The sequence below is a fragment of the Eumetopias jubatus genome, unplaced genomic scaffold, assembly GCF_037043125.1.
Source record: "Eumetopias jubatus isolate StellerSeaLion01/CBP00866 unplaced genomic scaffold, mEumJub1_p1.0 scaffold_15, whole genome shotgun sequence".
In the NCBI taxonomy this organism is placed as follows: Eukaryota; Metazoa; Chordata; class Mammalia; order Carnivora; family Otariidae; genus Eumetopias; species Eumetopias jubatus.
The window spans coordinates 44,568,665-44,588,819 of NW_028274821.1; the positions used below are offsets into that span (position 1 = coordinate 44,568,665).

A 20,155-nucleotide genomic window follows, 5' to 3' on the forward strand; every position below is an offset into this window, starting at 1 on the left:
TGGGTTTCTCCCCATCTTCCTTGGGGAGCATACAAGGGTTAACGCATCAGCCAGAAGCTAGGGTCAATGCCCCAGTATGTGGAATGCGAGCGGCTTCTCAACAGAACAAGAGGGAGGCCGCCTGAGTCGTGTGTGGGTCAGAAGTCTGCCACTGAGCATTGCGGAGCCAAACAGAAAGCTTCCCCTTTTACTTGCACTTTATTTGACCTGTGGATAAACAAAGACTTTCTATTTCCAGAAATCCCATTGTTTTAACTGCTTTGAGTTTCTTTTGTAAACTTAAAAATCCATGTCTTTATGCAAGACATTTAAAGCTCTGTGGGCCCAGTCTGAACATTTTTTGTTCCTTTTCTATATTCTCCTTACATGTTTTGTGCTTATAGCCACAAAGTCTTGGCTCTCTGAAATTCAGCCTTTTCTTCAACAATGTACGACATTAAAAACCGCTAGAAGGTTGTAGTGTGAGTAGAATATTCAACATTGGAGAGAACTTGATAAATGTAACCTCTTTAGGGAGAGAACTGAGAGCATATGATTCTTCTTTCTCATTCAACTGGCTATGTGCTGGGGCCTTGGAGGGTTTAAAAACATAGCAAAAATAAAGTCTTTCAGTTCCTGTCCTTAAGGAGATTTGGAAGAGAGGGAGGAAAGTAATATTTACAAAATGCCTCCTGTGTTCCAGGCTACACATCTCTATATTGATATCAATATCTATATCTTTTTACAACAATACTGTGAGGTAAGTGTGCTTTTCCCTGTCTTACAGATGAGGAAACTAAGGATCAGAGAAGTTAGGGAACTTCTGAGATTCATTTATGGAAATCAGATTCTCCTAAAGACGGGATGATGCTAAGTTTCAGAACATTGGGTACCTTTTAGGATTACTCTTATTGAATCTAAATTTTTCCAGTGAGAGTATGATAATGTATAATATCAGAAAAAAATATGTGTGAAACAAAGGATCCCCACGGAGCTTCTGAATATGCTGGTGAATTTAAAATACCTGCTTTTTCCCTTGTCTTCTGGAATGCCCTCCTCTTTTTTTGACCATGGGCTACTCCCTATACTTCTCAGAGGCTTCATTTCATCATCATGAAATGGAGATGGTAGCATCCTCTTTGCCTATGTCACAAGCTTTGGGTGAAGGAGTAAATGATATAATTTGGAAAGTGAAACTCTTCAGTAGCATGTAAATAAGAGGTGTCGTTGTCACACACGTCACAAGCAAGAATGCCTGTGATATGTTTGGGGTGCATAGAATATACCTCTAATTAAAAAAAAAAAAAGTAGGTTCTGCTTCCAGTGAATTCAGTCGCAATTTGCAAGTAGGGTGAAAGTAATCCATTTCTAAATCTGGCTGTGATTCAGCCAAAAAAAAAAAAAAATTTTTTTTTTCTTTTTTAATTTTCAAGCAGAGAGGATATGGGGGGGAAAGGTTCATAACCATTCCTGAGACACTTAACTATATATAATATTAGATGTAGATAGGGTGAAGGATATTAAAGAACTGGGAGGCATGATTTCTGCCCTTAAGAGATTTAACAAATACAAACAAATAAATCTTCTAGTCTTATTTTTCCTGATAATCTAAGATAGTTACTTTGCTAGAAAGAAATTCAGATCTTGATATAATACAGTCATCCTTTGAGCGTTAGAATTTATTTTCATTTTCGTAATCCGGAGAAATTTGGCAATGTAAAAACCAGGTTTTAAAATCAGAAATGGAAACTTGCAAATTCATTTCTCAAACTATCAAAATTTATATATTTTTTTAAAAGGCCGGGTGCCCCATAAGTTAACTAGTGACCAGCTTCATTGGCATGTTTTTTTCTGAGGAAAATGGAAATTTTGATTCCCAAATGTCGGTGTTCCTCTTTCAAACTTAAAAGATGATTGTCACTTGGGGGAGTATAGAAGTCAGTGCTTTACATAGGAGCTAATCGATAATTTTGTGTCAAATTATGTGCCTTTAAGATATCGCTTTGTTTCTCTCTAGTGGATGATACCGTGGTTGCTATTCCCTATGGAAGTAGACATATTCGCCTCGTCTTAAAGGGACCTGATCACTTGTGTAAGTAAACTCAGTTGTTTTCCTTTGGGTATTGGGAATTTTAGTCACTATTATTTTTTGTTCCCAGAAGAGATTAAAATACAGAAGTGCAAATCTTTCTACTCTATCATAATATGATATTTTGAATGCTTCTGTTTATCTTTTGGCTGCCTGATGAGATAGCAGAAACCTCAGGGTAATTATCTCTAACCACACTCCTCCTGAAAAATACAAAATAGATGCTCCCAATAGGTTGTTCATGAGTCAAGCACATGTTTATGCTTTTGTGAATATTATTTCTCATTCTCTCTCTTCTTCCTCTCCAATCAATCTGTCTTTTTTCTTGCCTTGCATCCCTTTTCCCACCCCTTCTTCTTTCCAGCCTTCCTCACCTTCACTCTTTCTTTCTTCCTATTCCCGTGTTCCATTACTTTATCGATTCAGGGGAACGTAGAAGCACCAAACAACCTTAACTTTTAAAGAAAACCATGGTGGTATGATCAAACATCCCATGTATTAAAGACACTACAAAGCCCTCCTATACTGAAGATAGCTATTGGGATTGAGGATTGATGGATAATCACAACCCTAAAGATCAAATGGTAGCATGGCCCCGCTAGAATTTAGAAAGAATTGGTATCTTCAGTCCTGCCACGCAGTAGTACACAGCCACATTGTCTCTTTTTTATTATTAGCATTTACTGTTGTTTAGACATAGACCTGTAAATTACCAGCAGACAATTACAGGCTATAACCCAGGGAAGGGGTATAAGAGGATACATTGTATTTTCTACAAAATTCAGTTCCACTGAAAGACTTCGCTTCAGCTGGTCCCTTGAGCATTTCTGATCTCCTCCACTGTGACTGTTCCTGGATTCCTAAAGAACCATCTATCATCTTCTGTTCTTTCTCCCCTCCCACACACATGCCTAGGAAACCAATTTAGGTAGCGAGCATTATCTTTTGGCAATTGGATTATAAATGAAATCATTCCAGAAAGACAAACAAGAGGAAGATAAATTGGAGCCTGTGAAAGTTCAGATAGCCTACTATAGTCTTTCTAAAAATAAAAATAAATACATTTCATGGGAGAGGCGGGATTTGAGGGGTCATGTGAAGGGAAGGAATAAGTAAGGTACAGTTCAGGCAAAGCCAGAAGATGCTGATAAGTCACCTTATATGGATCCAAGTTCTTTTCTAACCCTGAACAACCCCCCAAAATATAATGTTCACATGTCGAGGGATGATATATGTGTGTACACTATCACCATTCAAATGATTTGCTTTCCCTCCGGAGGATTGGACAGAGGTAACTGCTCGTGTAACAACCCCACTCAAAAACAGTATTTTTCTAGCAGTGACAGGCCTGCTCAGAATAAAACATCCAGGCAGAGATCATCACCAAGTGGGGGACTGACTCCTCAGTGCAGAAGAAAGACCCCAAAGGAATAGATTGAAGAGGAAATTCATTTTTATAAATGTATGAGCCTCCCAGTTTTCCTAACTGTGTGATCACTAATAAGCTAAAGGATGAGCCTTTAATTTTGCTTTAATTGTCCCAAGAATTCAATAGGTGAAGCGGCAGATGATATTTATAAATGATGGAAAGCAAAATGGAATTTCTTTTTTTCCCCCCAACAGACATACATGTATGTTGACAACATACATGTATGTTGACAACATACATGTAGCTTAAGAACTTTTTGTTTTGTGTATCTGGAATAATAATATAACATAATATAATATATAAGATGAATATGTGAATAAATGACACCCTGTTTCACTTGCACCCCTTTGCACTTAACTCCCAGAAGCTGGTCTAATATGGGACTAATCTGAAATATTTAGGGCCAAACCAGAACAACACTAGGCAGTCTGGTCCAGCCCCCGCTTATCTTCCATCAGAAGTACCTTGGGAAGGACAGCTGGGAGGCCTGCTGATAAGACTGAATCAGATGCTCAAATCAGACTTAGACCCCCAGGATTTTTCCAAAACTAAGTTGATTTATGTCTTGGAGCTATATCCACAAATTAGTACACCTACCCACACGTAAGGCAGCTTGAGAAATGAAGGCTCACAGAAGGAGATCTTGTGTTGTGGTTTCCCCTCCAGTTCTCCCTTGATGTAGCTCATGTTCTCCTGTGAAGACCTCTGTCCTCTAGGGCAGGGGGATGGAGTCTGACCTACTCCAGAAAAAGGGCTACACAGACTTCATCTGAGCGTTGTGGGCATTTCACGGGACACCAACACTCTTCACTTGTTGGTATTCCAGTTTAAAGTAGACAATACGTAGAATAAGTTAGTATGGGTACTTTAGTACCTCCAGAGGTCCTAAAATTATCCCGGAACCCCAATCTGTAAGACATGGAAGAAGGGAGTCATTCTGGTTGAATGCTGGGTAGAGACCCAGAGCCTCACCTAGCACTCTGTCCTTCCGCTGAAGAACCACTGCTAAAGCTAAGAGTTCTTATGCAAGTTTTAGAAATCATTAGACAGTCTGTCCCTCTTCATACAGTGGGTAGTTATTCTAAATCATTTCTCAATCACATGAGAATTTAATCTGCTCTGAAATACATGGCATAATTACCATCATCCCCAGCTTGCTCACATTTCCTACAACAAAAGATGTTTCATCGTCTTTGTCATTGGCCAAATTCTGATTGGAATGCTCCAAGAATCAAGAAGTTCTTCTCTCTTAAGCACTAATATCATATATGTACATAATACTACATTAGGTACCCAGCAGGATTTTTAAAAGAGAGAGAACTGAAAAGAATGGTGATTTCCTTGTCCTCATTACTATTGTTTCTTCATGGCAAGCCGCAACACACACACGGTAAGAAAGCAGATAGTAGTACAAATAAATACAAGGTAATGCATGGGTATAAAGTCGCACGGGTGCTGAGGGGAACTCTGCGAGGCACCCTGGATCTCACGGATCAAAAAGAAAACTGGAGGGTATTCTAGACAGCCGTAGAGACTGAAATCAGTAAGACATGTATGGGAGATGGTTTAGTTGAAGGAATAGGATGGTGGTAAAGTGGGGTACCCTAAGGAGGTCATTGGGGAGTCAAAGATTTTTTTGACTGGGAGCCCTGAATGCTTGGCTAATGAGTTTTAAAATAATATCGTTTGCAACGGAAACTCCTCTGTGATCCGGAGGTGCCCATAAATTTTGTTTCTATCCCAATTTCAGCTGTGTCAGCCATATAAAGAGGGTATTTCTCCCTTCCATAGCTGTAGACTGTTTCATGAAATTTGCTGGCATGTGGTCTGTGGTAGCCCTGGGAACATCTTTCTCTCCTTTACATGTGTTTGACCATGTAGATCTGGAAACCAAAACCCTGCAGGGGGCTAAAGGTGAAAACAGTCTCAGCTCGACAGGCACCTTTCTTGTGGACAATTCTAGTGTGGACTTCCAGAAATTTCCAGACAAAGAGATACTGAGAATGACTGGACCACTCATGGCAGATTTCATTGTCAAGGTAAGGGCCTCTAGGTACCTTGTTCTCAAGCCATATCCAAACTGTTACTTATAATCTCTCGAAGAGAGAGAGAGAGAGAGATTTGGGGTTTGGGTGTAGATTTGGAAATCCTATTCTCCAGGAAATGTTTAATTCAGGGGTGTCAAGGTACATCCTGGACTTTTCAGGAACATATAATATTTTTAAGATCCTAAGAAAATCCTTATGTGTGTATATATATGTATATGATTTAATAAAAAGACTCAAAGACCAACACATCATTAGTTGGAGGATATAAACTGTTTTTGAAACAAGTTAGGATACAGTCATTGACTCACATAAGGTGTTCTCAGTCGATGAGAAAGACAAAATAATGATCCATAGACTTGGTCATATGTCTCATTACAAGTTCTGTTTTCTCTTGTACTGGCAACAAGACTAACTTGTTTCCTTCTATCAGAGCTTCCCTACTCTTCAAGGTAATATAAAACACATTGCTGGAAGCAACATATCCATTCTGTAGGAGAAATGTATACACTAGAAGAATGTTTGAAAATCACAATAAAATAAAACATTTTTTCCTTCAGTAGGTCAGAAGGACCTGAAGGATGTCAGCTGTAAAGCTCTAAAACTTGTAATGTGTCCAGGACTCCATAAATTTTTCATCATGGGACCTGGAGCCAGAGGACACTTGATTTAAGCTAAGACTCGATGACCCCATGGCAGCTGGAAGTAAGAATGCACATAGGAAAATGGGATAGACCGTGAGGTTGGATGGAAGACGGGTTCCAGAGCACTGTTCTCTGTCTCCATCTGCATGGTAGCTCTTTTTAATCTGGTCCAGATGCCAGCCACATTTGTGTGAACAAGAAGCTACAAACCAGCAAAGATAGCTCACCAGAAAAATGATGCTCTGGGTAGTTATTTCATTTCAATATGCAAATACAGCACAATAGTGAGAGCTGTCTTTATTTTTTTGCAACCCTTAGAGCACTGCTGAACAAACCATTTGTATTCCTTTCCCTAGTAGCCTTGCAAGAGTTAATACACATACTGAAAATAGTGAACTGGATTCAAGTAATATTGTTCACGTGTCAGTAGTTGACAGTATTGCTGAGGCATTTCATACATCTAGCTGCCTTCTGCACATCACCACTTGGATATTCCATAGGTGCAACCAGCGCAACGTGTCCGAAACTGGACTTGTCTAGCCCCAGAAACCTACTTAATCTTCTTTATCTCCTATCTTGTGGAATAATATGCTGTTTACCCAGCCACATCAGAAACCTTCGATTCACACTGATTTCCCCTTCTTCTATATGCCCCCGGTTAGACCTTAAACTTTGTCCGTTCTACCTCCATACCATCTCAAGACCATTCTTCCTTGTTCCTCCTTGCCACATGCCATGGGCATCCTTCTGAACCTGCAGCCCCAATGAATGAACTTGACTTTCTCAGCCAGTAGAAGGTTTTTTTCAGTGATGGTCCATCCTTCCCTAAAACTTCCAACTTAGTTCTCCTTGTGAAAGCAGCTAAGGTACCTGTTCAGCTTGTGCCCATTCTAGAAATTTCAGAAGAACGTCATAGAGAAAAGTGACTGATGAGTACCTAAGACACCAAAGTAGTAGAAAAATTGTGTCTTGCATTTGCATCAATTAGAGCATTAGACACAGATAATGCATTCATATGTCTTTCTGAACAGCATGGAGCATCACCCTGTGCATCACTCAGCAGCCAAGGAGCATAGGGGGACTCCTGACTCCCAACCCTTTGTTGGCCTTGTCTGGGGCAAAAGTTTCTACAACACCAGGGAGAGAAAAGAACATGGTAGGGGAACAGCTGAGGCTCACAAATTACCCCTTTTCCCAACTGAGAAGAAAAAAGTGTGGCATTTCATAGTGCATGAACTGGGAGATCCTTTGTGTACTTGAGGATGTCTTTCATGCATTTGAAATGTCTTCCTGATTCCTTTGATTTTACATGGACCTAATGTTCATCTATTACCCACTCACACACTTGTCCTGTCCTGGGCACTCTATGACAGTGAGATCAGTTGCTATGGAAATTGACCAGTTTTTGTCTTCTCTTTTCCTTTCAGTGTGAGAAGTCTTATATTAAATTAGAAACACTGAATCATTGTAATTATAGGAAGAAAAGCTTGTTTCAGAACATTCTTTTTCCTTATTAACTTAAGGAGGCCCAAATTACATATGCCAGATGTGTTTAGCTCCCTAAAACTAAATTCTAATGTGTCAAACTGAAGCTTTCAGCATATCCTGGAGAATAAGAACCTGATGTCTGAGGATTTAGGGTGTATAAAGCTCCAGAGCTAATGATAACAAAAGTCCCAGCCACCCAGAATTAGTAAGACCAGAAACAAGGAACATGGAAGCTCATCTCTGTGAGCAACAATTAGGCCATCAGAGTTAGACATTGGGTTAGCCTCTTTATTTTCCTACTTGCAAATGAAAAATTAAGATACTGAGAAGAACAGTACAAGGCCACCACTGAAGATAAATACCTGTATCTCCACAACACTAACACTAACAGAATTGTTTGGTACTATGAAAAGAATGGCAGCTTTCAAACCAAGGCAGACCTGAATTCAAATCCCAGCTCTGCTCTTCCCTAGCTGTGTAGCCTTGAGCAAGTCACTCAGCCTCTCTGAGACTCCTATCTCTCCTCATAATGTAAATGTAGAAAGATAATACAGAGTAGTTCTAAGATTTGATTTAATATAAATAAAATGTACCCTGCATACGGTAGGCATGTAGTAAGTGCCGGTTGCTGTGGCAGTTGTTGGTTATTATTAAAAGAAGGTGCTTATAGAGAAGAGAGAACCAGGAATATTATCAGTGTCGAATCAGGTAAGATTTGTATGGTCAGAGATTTGGATACATCACAACTGTTTTTATCTATTTGAAATAACAATACCCCTGTTCATTTCCAATCTCTTTTCAAATTTAGGCATACAGTCTCAGCATTCACGGTCATTGTACATCAATTTCATTGGACAGTTAGGAACAATATCCTCTCTAAGGTCCTTATTTTCTTTCCTTCAACATAGTATTTACTAACACTTCCTCTTAACACCAAAACGTCTTGACATGCATTCCTTACTCTCAAGGCATAATGTGCTTTTACTGGTAACTTCTAGGAAGCTGAAAATTTGATGTGTTCCATCTTTTCCTCTTTAACCAGATCAAAAACTGAGCCCAGACACCGTACAGATATTCTAGAACAAGGTTTCTCCAAGGATTTTGATGTTATAGCCTCCTCATTTTTGTTTTTTCCTCCACTTTCCTAGGACTTAGTTTAATTTCAAGCATCCCAAAAGAGACCTCTGCAAAAAAAAATCCATCTCTCTAAGCCTAAATAAATCTTCTGGTCTTTTTATTTTTTCACGGAGCTGATGTTTAAATGAGAGTCCTCTTCTAATACCTTTCCAGCATGGAAACCACACGTCCCAAGAGAGCTATAGGCTTTTGTGAGCTTAAAAAAAAAAAAAAAAAAAAAAAATCAAAAAAAAAAAAAAAAACTTTCCAAAGAATGTGATTAATACTACATCCCTGAGCAAGCAATTAGGTATCCTGTATCTGACACATAGGATTGAAAAATATTAATCTGTAGGCTCTGTGCCCCTTTTGTGAAAGACACCATATTGCTTCAGCTGTTTTGGCTTTAAAGTAAGGGATTGTATCACTGTTTATTCTAATTAGGAAAGACCTCGATGTTTCATGGGTCAGAATGCCAGCATAATATAAGATATTCTATAGTTCTCTCTCTCTTTCTTCTTTCTCCTTTTCCAGCTCTTGCAGATTATCTGAGGAACATTTCCAATATTTTCATCCAAAGTCCAAAAATTGGTCTAGGATTTAATACCTCCCTGCATTCCAGTGTTCCTAGATGTTTAATCCAGTTGTTAATCCAGTTGTTCAACTCAGTAGTGGAAAATAGGCTGTCTTTTTTAAAAATCTGAAGGCCAAATCCATCAGCTTATCCTAGGCAAAGGGCAGTGGGACCACGGTAAGGCTTGAAAACATAAAGACGTAGACCACATGATGCGCTGATATGCCTCTAACTGTCTTGAAGTAAGAGGTGGCCCTCTTGGTTGTCCATGGAACTTCCTTTAGTATAATAAATAGTCCAAGCCTTGCCCAACTGTCTCCATGTTATACGGCATGTCATTATGTCTTTGTGAAATCAAGGCGCTGCTCCTATTGGGTACTTTTTCCTTCTCTTTTAGATTGAGTATATTTTCTCAACCTTATACTTTTAAGAACTATTAAAGAATTATTGCCTCACTTCCCCTTTTTAGAAACAAAATGGGGGGCGCCTGGGTGGCTCAGTTGGTTAAGCGACTGCCTTCGGCTCAGGTCATGATCCTGGAGTCCCGGGATCGAGTCCCACATCGGGCTCCCTGCTCAGCAGGGAATCTGCTTCTCCCTCTGACCCAACCCCCCTCATGCGCTCTCTCTCTCTCTCTCTCAAATAAATAAAATCTTTAAAAAAAACAAAAATAAAAAATAAATAAAAACAATGGGGTTGTAATTTCCATAAGGACATGAGTATTCAAAGTACACATTGCTTTTATATTGTAAGTTGGTGTTTTTCAAAGTTTGGTACTTGGACTATCAATGTTTCCATTGCTCTTGCATTGCAAGAGCCCAGGAATTTGCATTTTAGCAAGCTTCCAACTGGCAACTCTGCACATTAAAATGTATGAATCACTGAAGTGCCAGGAAACATCTCTGAGTGGGCAGAGCCATTTAATTCTTTAATTCTTTTTTCTTGACTAAAGACAGGATCTTTCATTTTCTGCAGTATATGGCATTTATAATTTCCTCAGAACAAATTGTCTACTTTGGAACCTGCATTTAAAAATTCACATACACAAGACACCTGGGTGGCTCAGTCAGTTAAGCATCTGCCTTCGGCTCAGGTCATGATCCCAGGGTCCTGGGATCGAGCCCCGCATCGGGCTCCCTGCTCGGCTGGAAGCCTGCTTCTCCCTCTCCCACTCCCCCTGCTTGTGTTCCCTCTCTCACTGTGTCTCTCTCTGTCAAATAAATAAATAAAATCTTTTAAATAAATAAATAAAATAAAAATACACATACATACATATTTTACATATAAAAATCCACGCTATGGCCACTTCTCTCCTAGAGTGGTTCTTCATGCAGCCTAAGGCCGTCGGTGCCACTGTGCATTCTTGTACAGGTTGCAAGGGACAAAAAAAGCCCCTCCCTGTCATACCAGTTTCTCTCTTTGCTTTTATCTCCTGCAGATCCACAACTCGGGGCCCGCAGACAGCACAGTCCAGTTCATCTTCTATCAGCCGATCATCCACCGATGGAGGGAGACAGATTTCTTTCCTTGCTCAGCAACCTGTGGAGGAGGTAATGGTGTTCACTTACCCTTGGAACTCTTGGCTTCTGTGAGGGAAGACTTGGCTGTCATGAAAATAGTCATTTCAACGTGGAAGAAATTGAGTGCTGTGATGGGTCTGATTCTTTATTCTGAATGGGGCCAAATCCTGAAGCCCTCCTGTAAGGCGGATACCTCCCTCTAGATGCTGCATGAACATTTTCTGTCAGCAAAGTTCCATTAGTGGAAACGGTCTTGACTCTATTCTGTTCCTTTGAGAATAAACTACTCATCTGGTTGAAGAGAACTTAGTTATTCAGGAGACAAATGGAGAATGTTTGTCAGGCCTACTACCTAGCATGATGTATCCAAAAAGAATCAGAGGTTGATTTAATTAAAGGAAATAGTTTATTACCAGAAGAAAAAAAAAGTCCCTGCACTACAGACTTAGACTCAGTTTTTGTTAAACCCTACCCCATCATCTGCACCATAAATGGAATGCCCCTTGCCTTATTTATTCATTGAAACACATCTCTCCTGAAAAGTCACCAAATGAATTCCTATCTCTACTCTGTCACATCTGCAACATGGACAGCATTTTGTGTTACTGGAAAAGATATCCCCTCCCCATTTTCTGCCCTTGATAATTATAATGGTTACATAATAATTGCTTCAAATCATTTTATAATTTATTTAGCCATATCCCTATAGAAGATTTAGTTCATTGAAACTTTTCTATTATAATGTAATGAATAACTTAATACCTAAGTATTTTTCTTCTTTCAAATTATTTCCTTGGAATAAATTCTCAAGAATGAGTTTCAGAATTTTTGTGGCTATTGGCATATATTACCAAAATTCTTTCCAGAATGGTAATAAGCAGCGTATGAATATTTGAGTTTCATTGCCAACTGAGCCAGTATTTGTGGATTATAAGAATTGTTTAATTTTGCTGATTTAATGAGCATAAAATTATATGTATATTCCTTTAAAAACTAGCACATCAAATAAATTCTGGCTCCACCTTCATAGAAGCCTGTTAATTGGACAGTGTTAAGTAGTTAATCCACATGGGAATCACTAGATTATTTTGACAAGAGAAAAGAAGGATGGTACTTCAAAATAGAGAAAAATTATTACCTATTCGTTTTTTTTAAACAGTAAAAACATATGAAATAATTCATCTTCAGCTGCATAATGTGAACACACCACCAAAAATGAGGTTCTATAGAATAATGTTAGGTTTTAGCTTAAAAGCTGTTAGTCAAAAATACCTTCAAGTGCTTTTTACTTGGTTGTTAAATAACTATTCATTCAACATTCTAAGCATTTCAACAAAATAGTATTTCCATCTGCTCTATCTGTCCTGAAGAGAAAATTACTTTGTTTAAAAATAAGATGCCAATTACTTTGATGTTTCTTGGGAATATGTAATTTTGATACACCTATTAATGACTAGCATAGGAAATAGTTTTGAAGAAAGAAATCCAAGCAAATAATTATTTTTCTTCTTTTTATTTTTAAGATTTTTATTTATTTGAGAGAGAGAGAGAGTGAGTGAGAGAGAGAGCACACACAAGCAAGGGCAGAGGGAGAGGGAAAAGTAGGCTCCCTTGCTGAGCGAGGAGCCCCATGCAGGGCTCGATCCCAGGACTCTGGGATCGTGACCCGAGCCGAAGGCAGACGCCCAACCGACTGAGGCACTCAGCTGCCCCTCTTCTTTTCTTTTTAAATGCAAACCGTGCTTTGTGAGAAGTAACAATTCAGTAATATGCCCACTATGCCAGGTTCACACAGAGCTGCTGTTGGAGGTTAATTTCAGTAACCTTGATGATGCCTTGCTATATAATGGCAACTAATGTTAAATTCATATAATCCAACCCCTCTCAGTCTTATGTTCCTCACATCTAAGTGAAGAAGTAGAAGCATTAGTGGTCTTCAAATGTTTTGAGTGATCAAACCCTTGCTTCAAAAGAAAGATCACTAGGAAGCCCAGATAAAAGGAGTATTGCTCAGAATGAAGATAGGAGCAATGTGGAAACCAGCCTTCTTCCCACTGTACCGACCACAGTTTGAAAATTACTGAAGAAATGATCTCCGAGTTCCCGTTTATATTTCTGGTTCCACATTCAACGTTTTGCTAAGTGTAAACAAACAATCACTACTCCAATTACCTTGTGAAATGTTTGAAAACACAATTATCTTGTCATTTATTTCATTTTTGTTCTAAACCTTCATTTCACACACTCTTGGATAGCCTGACAACAACATTTGTAAGATGACAGATTATGATTTTTAAAAATCATAATCTTACACAATTTACTTATTGATTATGCCCACATTTTACTACATGATAAATTCTGTCCTTGAGTAGAAATTACCATATGGAAAATATAAAAGTATAAAAGGTATAAAATGATTTGCTTATAAAATTACAAATTATAATTTTTATTATAAAATGATTAGTTTGTCATAATATTATCTGCTTTAGAGTATAATGTAATTGAAAAATAAAAGTATACTTATTTACAATGTCATTTTTCTCTTTGATTTTCTTATAAAATAAAAAGCTTAATGGAACATGTGCTCTGACCTATTACTTTCCATGCTTTTCATCTTTACAGTAACATTGTTAAAAGGTCTTTTTTTGGGTCTTTAATGAACAATTAATTTTTGCGGGTGGTCTGAGAACACAGCCCCAAGCCAGGAAATCTGGTTTATAAGCCTCCTTCTGATCTCCTAAAATCTTTTGCAAGTCTTTAATTACTCTAACTCTGACTTGCTAACACGTATCTAGCGATAATATTTAACCACCTGCCAGAGAGAATATATTTTGGAGGTTGGTTAGGGTTAGAAAATACAAAAGCCTAAGTTAAAAAAAAATTATCTATGTACATTTCTTTTTCACCCTAAGAATCTCAGTCTTCATCAACACCTCACCAGAAACACAGAGAGAGAAGCAGGTGGGAAAGCTCCAACGAATGCAACTAAGTAGTACACAGCAATGCTATTTTTAAAAGAATTCTCTCAACAGTGGAAATGTGTGCACGGAAACTAAAAAATATCAGCTCTCAGAGATTTAAGGAGCAATGGCCAAGGATTTTAGGTCAAGAGGAAATTGAACATTAGGGGAGTACTATTATTGTCATTGTTCTGGAGGGATTCCTAGTGGCTCCTGTTAGGATCTTCATCCTCCATTTACTCAGCCTAACCTACTCAGGTTGAATTTAGACAAAGATAATGTTCCCAAGGCCACTGGCAGGACCTGGTCTTGTGCTGTTCCCCATTCCCCCAACGGGAGCACTGTTAGAGTTTATTTCATTGATCAGTTTGGGAGTTTATTCTTCCTGGTGCCCCAGATACAAAGGAGGCAATTTTGCATCCTTGCAAAATTTAATGGTTGGCAAGTAAATATTGATCATCTTTTGTTACACTTTTTAGAAGACACAAAGCAAATTAACAAGACTAGGACTTACAGCGGAGTCTTTTCACTTAGCTCTGCCCTTCTTGATTCAAACCTTATAGTATAATTTAATGATTAAAATTTGAGTGGAAAAATAGTATTTGAGGACTGCAAAAATTAATGAGCCTTCCATTTATCTGTCTTGTGTCCTGGAAATTACCCGAAGCATTGGGAAAGAATTTCCATTAATGGGAGATGGCCAAAAAGCATAAAGAAATATATTGCGTTATATTTTACCGTGGTTTGTGTGTTTTAAACTTGCCTGGATGGTTTGATGCTACAGGTTACCAGCTGACATCGGCAGAGTGTTACGACCTTCGGAGCAACCGTGTGGTTGCTGATCAATACTGTCAGTATTACCCGGAGAACATCAAACCCAAACCCAAACTTCAAGAGTGCAACTTGGATCCTTGCCCAGCCAGGTCAGTCAAATTTACCAGTTTATTTGTCCTAAACATAAATCAAGTTCCAACTAAGCTTCTTAAATTGTTTAATGAAAAATAAGCGTCACTGCCCAGTGTCCATTCCTAATCATGCATTATTGTTACTTTTTGGACTTTTGGGCTTTTTGGAAACTATGATTGGCCCTCACTTAGGTTTAAGAATCAGACTGACAAATGAAACATCTCAGATGATGAGGAGTCATAAAAGTACAGGTCAGCAGTCTTGTCGTGGTGTGACATTTGCCTTTGTAGTTGCAACACTTCCTGGTAAATCTCTTTATTAGCCTCCTTATCCTCAGCATAAGAGAGAAGATATAAAAAAAAAAATTCTCCTCCTACGAAACTAATTGTGAACACCAAAAGATAAAAAATCCTTCCCCAAGCCCCTTGGATTTCTGAGAAGCACCTCAATATTATTTTTAAATCATAGTTTAGTAATTAATGTACATAAAAATAAAACTTTAAATAGTTGAAATAGTACATGAGCAACATGCATGAAAATCGCTCTATCTTTGAAGTTTTTGTTTTCTGCTGTTAACTTTCTAAAGTTTATTTTCTTGTACTCTGTCTGTCTCATATTCATGGATTCTAAATTCTACACGTGATGCACAATTGCCTATCTCATATACTTAGCTCATAAAACTGAACCCAGAGTAACAGGTTTTCATTAAAGACACAGAAAGAATCAACATTTTGTAATTATATAATTTGGGTGAATTTAAGTTAACTTAGGTTCATGTTACACCAGGTAATTATGTATTAAAAATTGGATATGGTTTAAAAACTGAATGAGGTGTTAAAATTTTACTTGGACTTTTTTTATTTTGGAAATATTAAGGGTATGAAGCATTTTTAGCCAAGATAATTATAACTAATGCAATTCAACCCTAATTTTAAATTATTCTACTTATTATACATCTTTACATCTATACCAGAAGACCAGTGTGTGAAAAGCATAGTTATCCTAATTCAGACAGGTGGGCTCAGCCAGAGGAAGACTTTGAAAGGCTTTACACATTTTCGTGAGAATTTATGTGTAAATTTCTAGGAGAAATAAGGGATTCACTCCCACAACTGGGGAAAAAACTTCCATAAAGAGATGGCCATGGAAGACAGTTGTGAGATAAAAGCATTTTGTTAACAATTTTAAGAAAATGTTTATAATTTACTCAATTTTTTTCTGGCTTCTGATTTTTATCTATCTTCTCTGTCGGAGTAATACTTGTGGCCCTATTTCTTATTATCCAAAAGCAAAGAGCCATGTTATGATGAAAGAGGTTTGCCTGCGAAATTTATGCTTTGTCTGCATCCTATGTTATTTTAAAACATCTAATATAGCACATGTATAAATGTTGCTATTAAGGTGGCTATTAAGGAAAAAAACCTGAGAAAAGAGAAAGAAAAAGTAAGTTAGAGGCAAATGTCAGGAAGCTGCTTTTTTACTGCAGAGGTAATTAAACAAAGCTGTAAAAATTAAGACTTAGCAGTAGGAGAGATTTAAGAGGAAACTGCTTTAGGAAATGTAGATTTGCTGCTCCAAGGTGAAGATACTTCAGGATCGCTGGGAAATTCATTGCACTTATTTGCATCCCTGGGATCAAAGCAACTTTTCTAAATTCCAAGAGAAAACAGGAAGTGATGGTCTGAGAGAAGATACTGTCTAACAAAGGTCTGCCCTCCCTTTAGACACAGCAGAGTCAAACCCTCAAGAAACTGCTTTCTAACTACAGGTATAACTGCCTCATAGTCAAATCAGGAGTGACACAATGACAGTAAACTATCGCCTTTGTATCTAAAATTAGAAACCCCCAAGAGGGAAAATGTAGACGTCCTTAGTACCGACAGTCAGATATTTTTGAATTCCAAAGGAAATTTCTTTCATCTAGCCCTTGAGATATTTGTTCACTTTACTTGTATGAGCCTAGGATTTGGGGCCTATTATATATTATTTGAAAGCAAAATCCCGTTCGCATACCAAGTTTATTGCCTGTCAAGCCTAGGAAGTACCATGGACAGCAAAAGGTGCACTAAATTATTATTAGTCTGGAGCCCTTGGTTTATTATTTTACCCTTCTGGACCTCAGTTTTCTCACCCACGAAATGGGGGTGAGAGGGTTGTTTGTTGCATTAAGTCAGTGGTTTTCAGTCTTTGCCTACAGAACCTGTTATTCCACAGAGTTTCTTCAGTGAATTTGATTTGATATATTTTGAAGTGTTTTTAAACAAGAACTCACAAGAAGTTCATATATTCAAACACGTTAAACTAATTTTAACTTGTTCAAGCTCAGCTAAATTGTAAGAATTGTTGTAACAGTTGTAAAAATGTTACACCACCAAAGTAACTGCTTTTTGCCCTCATCCTTAAGTTCTGCATTATGTCTATTTGGCTGAAAAATAAGTATCCTGAGATTGCAGGGTGAGCTGTAAAAAAACTGTTACCATTACCATCTGCTTCTCTGTGATAATAAGAATTCCCTCATTGCTACACATCTGAAACCAAAACAAACCAGAAATAGACTGGTTATGATGACCATTCGCCATAATCCTTGATATCCAATTTTTTTCATCTACCAAAATAGCTTCATTGTTGGCGTTAATTTACTTCCTAATAACTAAACGTTTACAGTTGAACTAGTGAACTAAATGACATCCCTTACTCATTTCACTCACTGACAATATGCACTGGTTCACATGGTTTGTGGATTGGCTCATCTAATGGTTCTCAAAGCTAAAGAGATTATTGACATCTAGCCCCTGGTTTCAAAATAATTTTTATGCTTTTATGGCTTTTTTTTCTGATGCTTAATGCTAACTAAGAAATGTCGATGAGTTAAAAGCCTATAATGAAAACAATAAACCTCACTAACCATCTCCAGTGCCCACAAATCACCAGTGTTAATGCTTTTGCTATATTTCTTTCCAGTCTTGGAAAGACTGGAACACAGATGAGTTCATACTGTGTACAGTGGACACTTGGAATTCAGTGATTTAGCCTTCTTGGTTTCCACTGTTCTAAACCAAGCCTGAATATCCATGATATATAGTAACTTGACATTTTACTGAGGCAGGAATATGAGTCTCTTATCCTACTAGACCAACATTTGAGCCTACCTGACGACCAGAAGTTCCATCCCAAGAGAGCTTTTGTTGCTCTCTGCTGGTGTCTTTTATGCAGTCATTTTTATGAAGTGGTAAAATACCTTGTTTCCTCGCCAAAAGTGGTCTCAAAAAGGAAGCCAAAACTTAACACTTCTAATGGAAGGAAAAGAGAGTGAAGTTAAAATTTTAATGGCTTTTAGCAGAAATTAAGACTGTTTCTCATTGGTGACTCAGAGCAATGACATCACTAATCCCATCATAGGCTCTCTCCAGTGTTCTGGTGGTGGTCCCAGCTTGGGTACTCCCAGAAGTCCAGAGGCATGCTCCTCCTATAAGTCAGGGATCTACTGCATGTTTTGTTTTCCACTGCATTCATTTCACCCCATAGTATGGACCCTTTCCCCTGTAGCTAAGACGTTTAGAATCTAATCAAATGTAAAATCCTCTCTTGTGCCTGCCATGTCATAATTACAGCTTCTGTCTTACACCACGGGGAAATTTTTTTTTAATGCCTTTTTCTGTTGTTGTTTGTTTGTGCAGTACTTTGTCTCATCTTTGCCTCTCAGGTGAAGGCTAAAATCCATCATGTGGCGAGAAAGCCCTAAAATGTATGCCTATGGTCCAGCAACAACTAAAAAGGCATCGTTTTAGTTCAGCTAATAAGCACCTTGTGTTCTCAGAGTGGCTTTCAATGTAAACTATGCTACATTTGGCCTCCTCTAGCTCAGTCCATGAGACCGGAATGACTGTTACTGCTGTCTGGGGGAAATTGTGCAAGACATTGTTTGTGAGAAGATCAGAGAAGCACCTTTGCAGATTCATTCTGGCACGGGCCTCCAGTGTTCCCTCCAAGGCAGTAATGAAGGGGGCTTCAATTGGCAAGGGTTGGAAAAGTGAAAAAAGCTCTCACTCATCACACTATCATGGTCACGATCATTAGCAAACAAATCTGTTTCTAGCCGAAAATGCATCCAGATTCCCCCTTCCCTCAAGGAATTCCGAGCAACAGTCCTGAGCAAATGCCCAAACTTGTATGCCCCGAGCGGCAGTTCTTGGTGAGTTCCAGTGGACTTTTTTGTCCAGCCCCATTTAATTTGACAGCAAATTGCATAAATCATCCCTGGCCGTGATCCAAATTGTGAACAAAAATCTCAGATTGAATCTTAATGCGACTCTAAAGAAATAATCTGCATCGCGAAAGCCATTATGTATAGTGGGCATGTAAAAACCTGGTCACGCTAACTTGGTGACTAGTCCAATGCTGTACAGCCTGGTGGTTAGGAGGGGAGCTTTGGAGCAAAGAGGCTGGCTTGGGATCCTGGCTCTGCTGTTTTACTGGTTGAGTAGCCTTTGGCCAGTTACTTGTTCTCAGTAAATCTCCATCTTTTATCCTGTGAAGTGAGGAAAATAACAGTACTTACCCCACAGAGTCATCATGAGGAATAAGTGCCCTAAGATATTTAAAGAGCTTAGTAGAATGTCTGACACATGATAAGCACTCAAAAATGTTAGTTGCTACAGCTATTATGACGAAGATCATGATTATGATAATGTTGATGTTACCTCAGAGAGAAACTGCTAAACTTTCCAGAAATCAGCTTTCTCCTCCATGAAGGGAAAAGATGCCCCGGAATTCTCTATGGGTCTAGAAATGGAGTTCTCTCTTGTTTTAACAGCCAGAGACACAAATTCCTAAAAAATATCTTCGTCAGAGTAAATCACATGTATCAGATTTTTAAAGTACAACAACCATGAGCAATTAAGATAATTAGCATCTCCATAAATTGCAATGTGCAACTGCCTAATAATCCCCACTTAACCAGCTGTGAGACATTGCCATTTTATTCAGATGGGATTCATGCCATGTCTCCAAAAAAGGAGAACTCAATGTAGGGACTAGAAAATGGGCGCCTCGTTAGCAATTAAAGTATAATGAAATGTTTTCCTAATCTTGGAAGTCTTTTTGTTTTGTTACAAGAGGTAAATGATTTAGAAAAGTAACAACTTCCTTTCAATCAACCTCATTTGAATATATTGCTCTGAGAAGCGAATGAGTAAGCAATAAGAAAGATCACTGTAAAATCCCACGTCCACTTTCATTCATTATCTATAATGAGGTAAAAAAGCAGAGTTCTGGTTCTTTTTAGGATGCATGGTCATATCCTTCCAAGTTCATAGTCATACCACACACACACACACACACACATATACACATATCATCAGACAATCAGCTATAACTCCATTACTAGGGCGATTCAGTCCTTCTAC

General features: G+C 38.3%; 1 protein-coding gene across 1 annotated transcript in view; it reads left to right on the top strand.

Annotated features, from left to right (window-relative positions):
• ADAMTSL1 (ADAMTS like 1) overlaps positions 1 to 20,155 on the top strand; it is a 936,829-nt gene that overhangs the window by 685,538 nt on the left and 231,136 nt on the right. The window contains exons 7-10 of the mRNA XM_088018750.1: positions 1,997 to 2,071; positions 5,379 to 5,536; positions 10,803 to 10,914; positions 14,629 to 14,767. Of these exons, the coding sequence (XP_087874876.1) occupies positions 1,997 to 2,071; positions 5,379 to 5,536; positions 10,803 to 10,914; positions 14,629 to 14,767 (484 nt within the window). The remainder of the gene's footprint in view (positions 1 to 1,996; positions 2,072 to 5,378; positions 5,537 to 10,802; positions 10,915 to 14,628; positions 14,768 to 20,155) is intronic.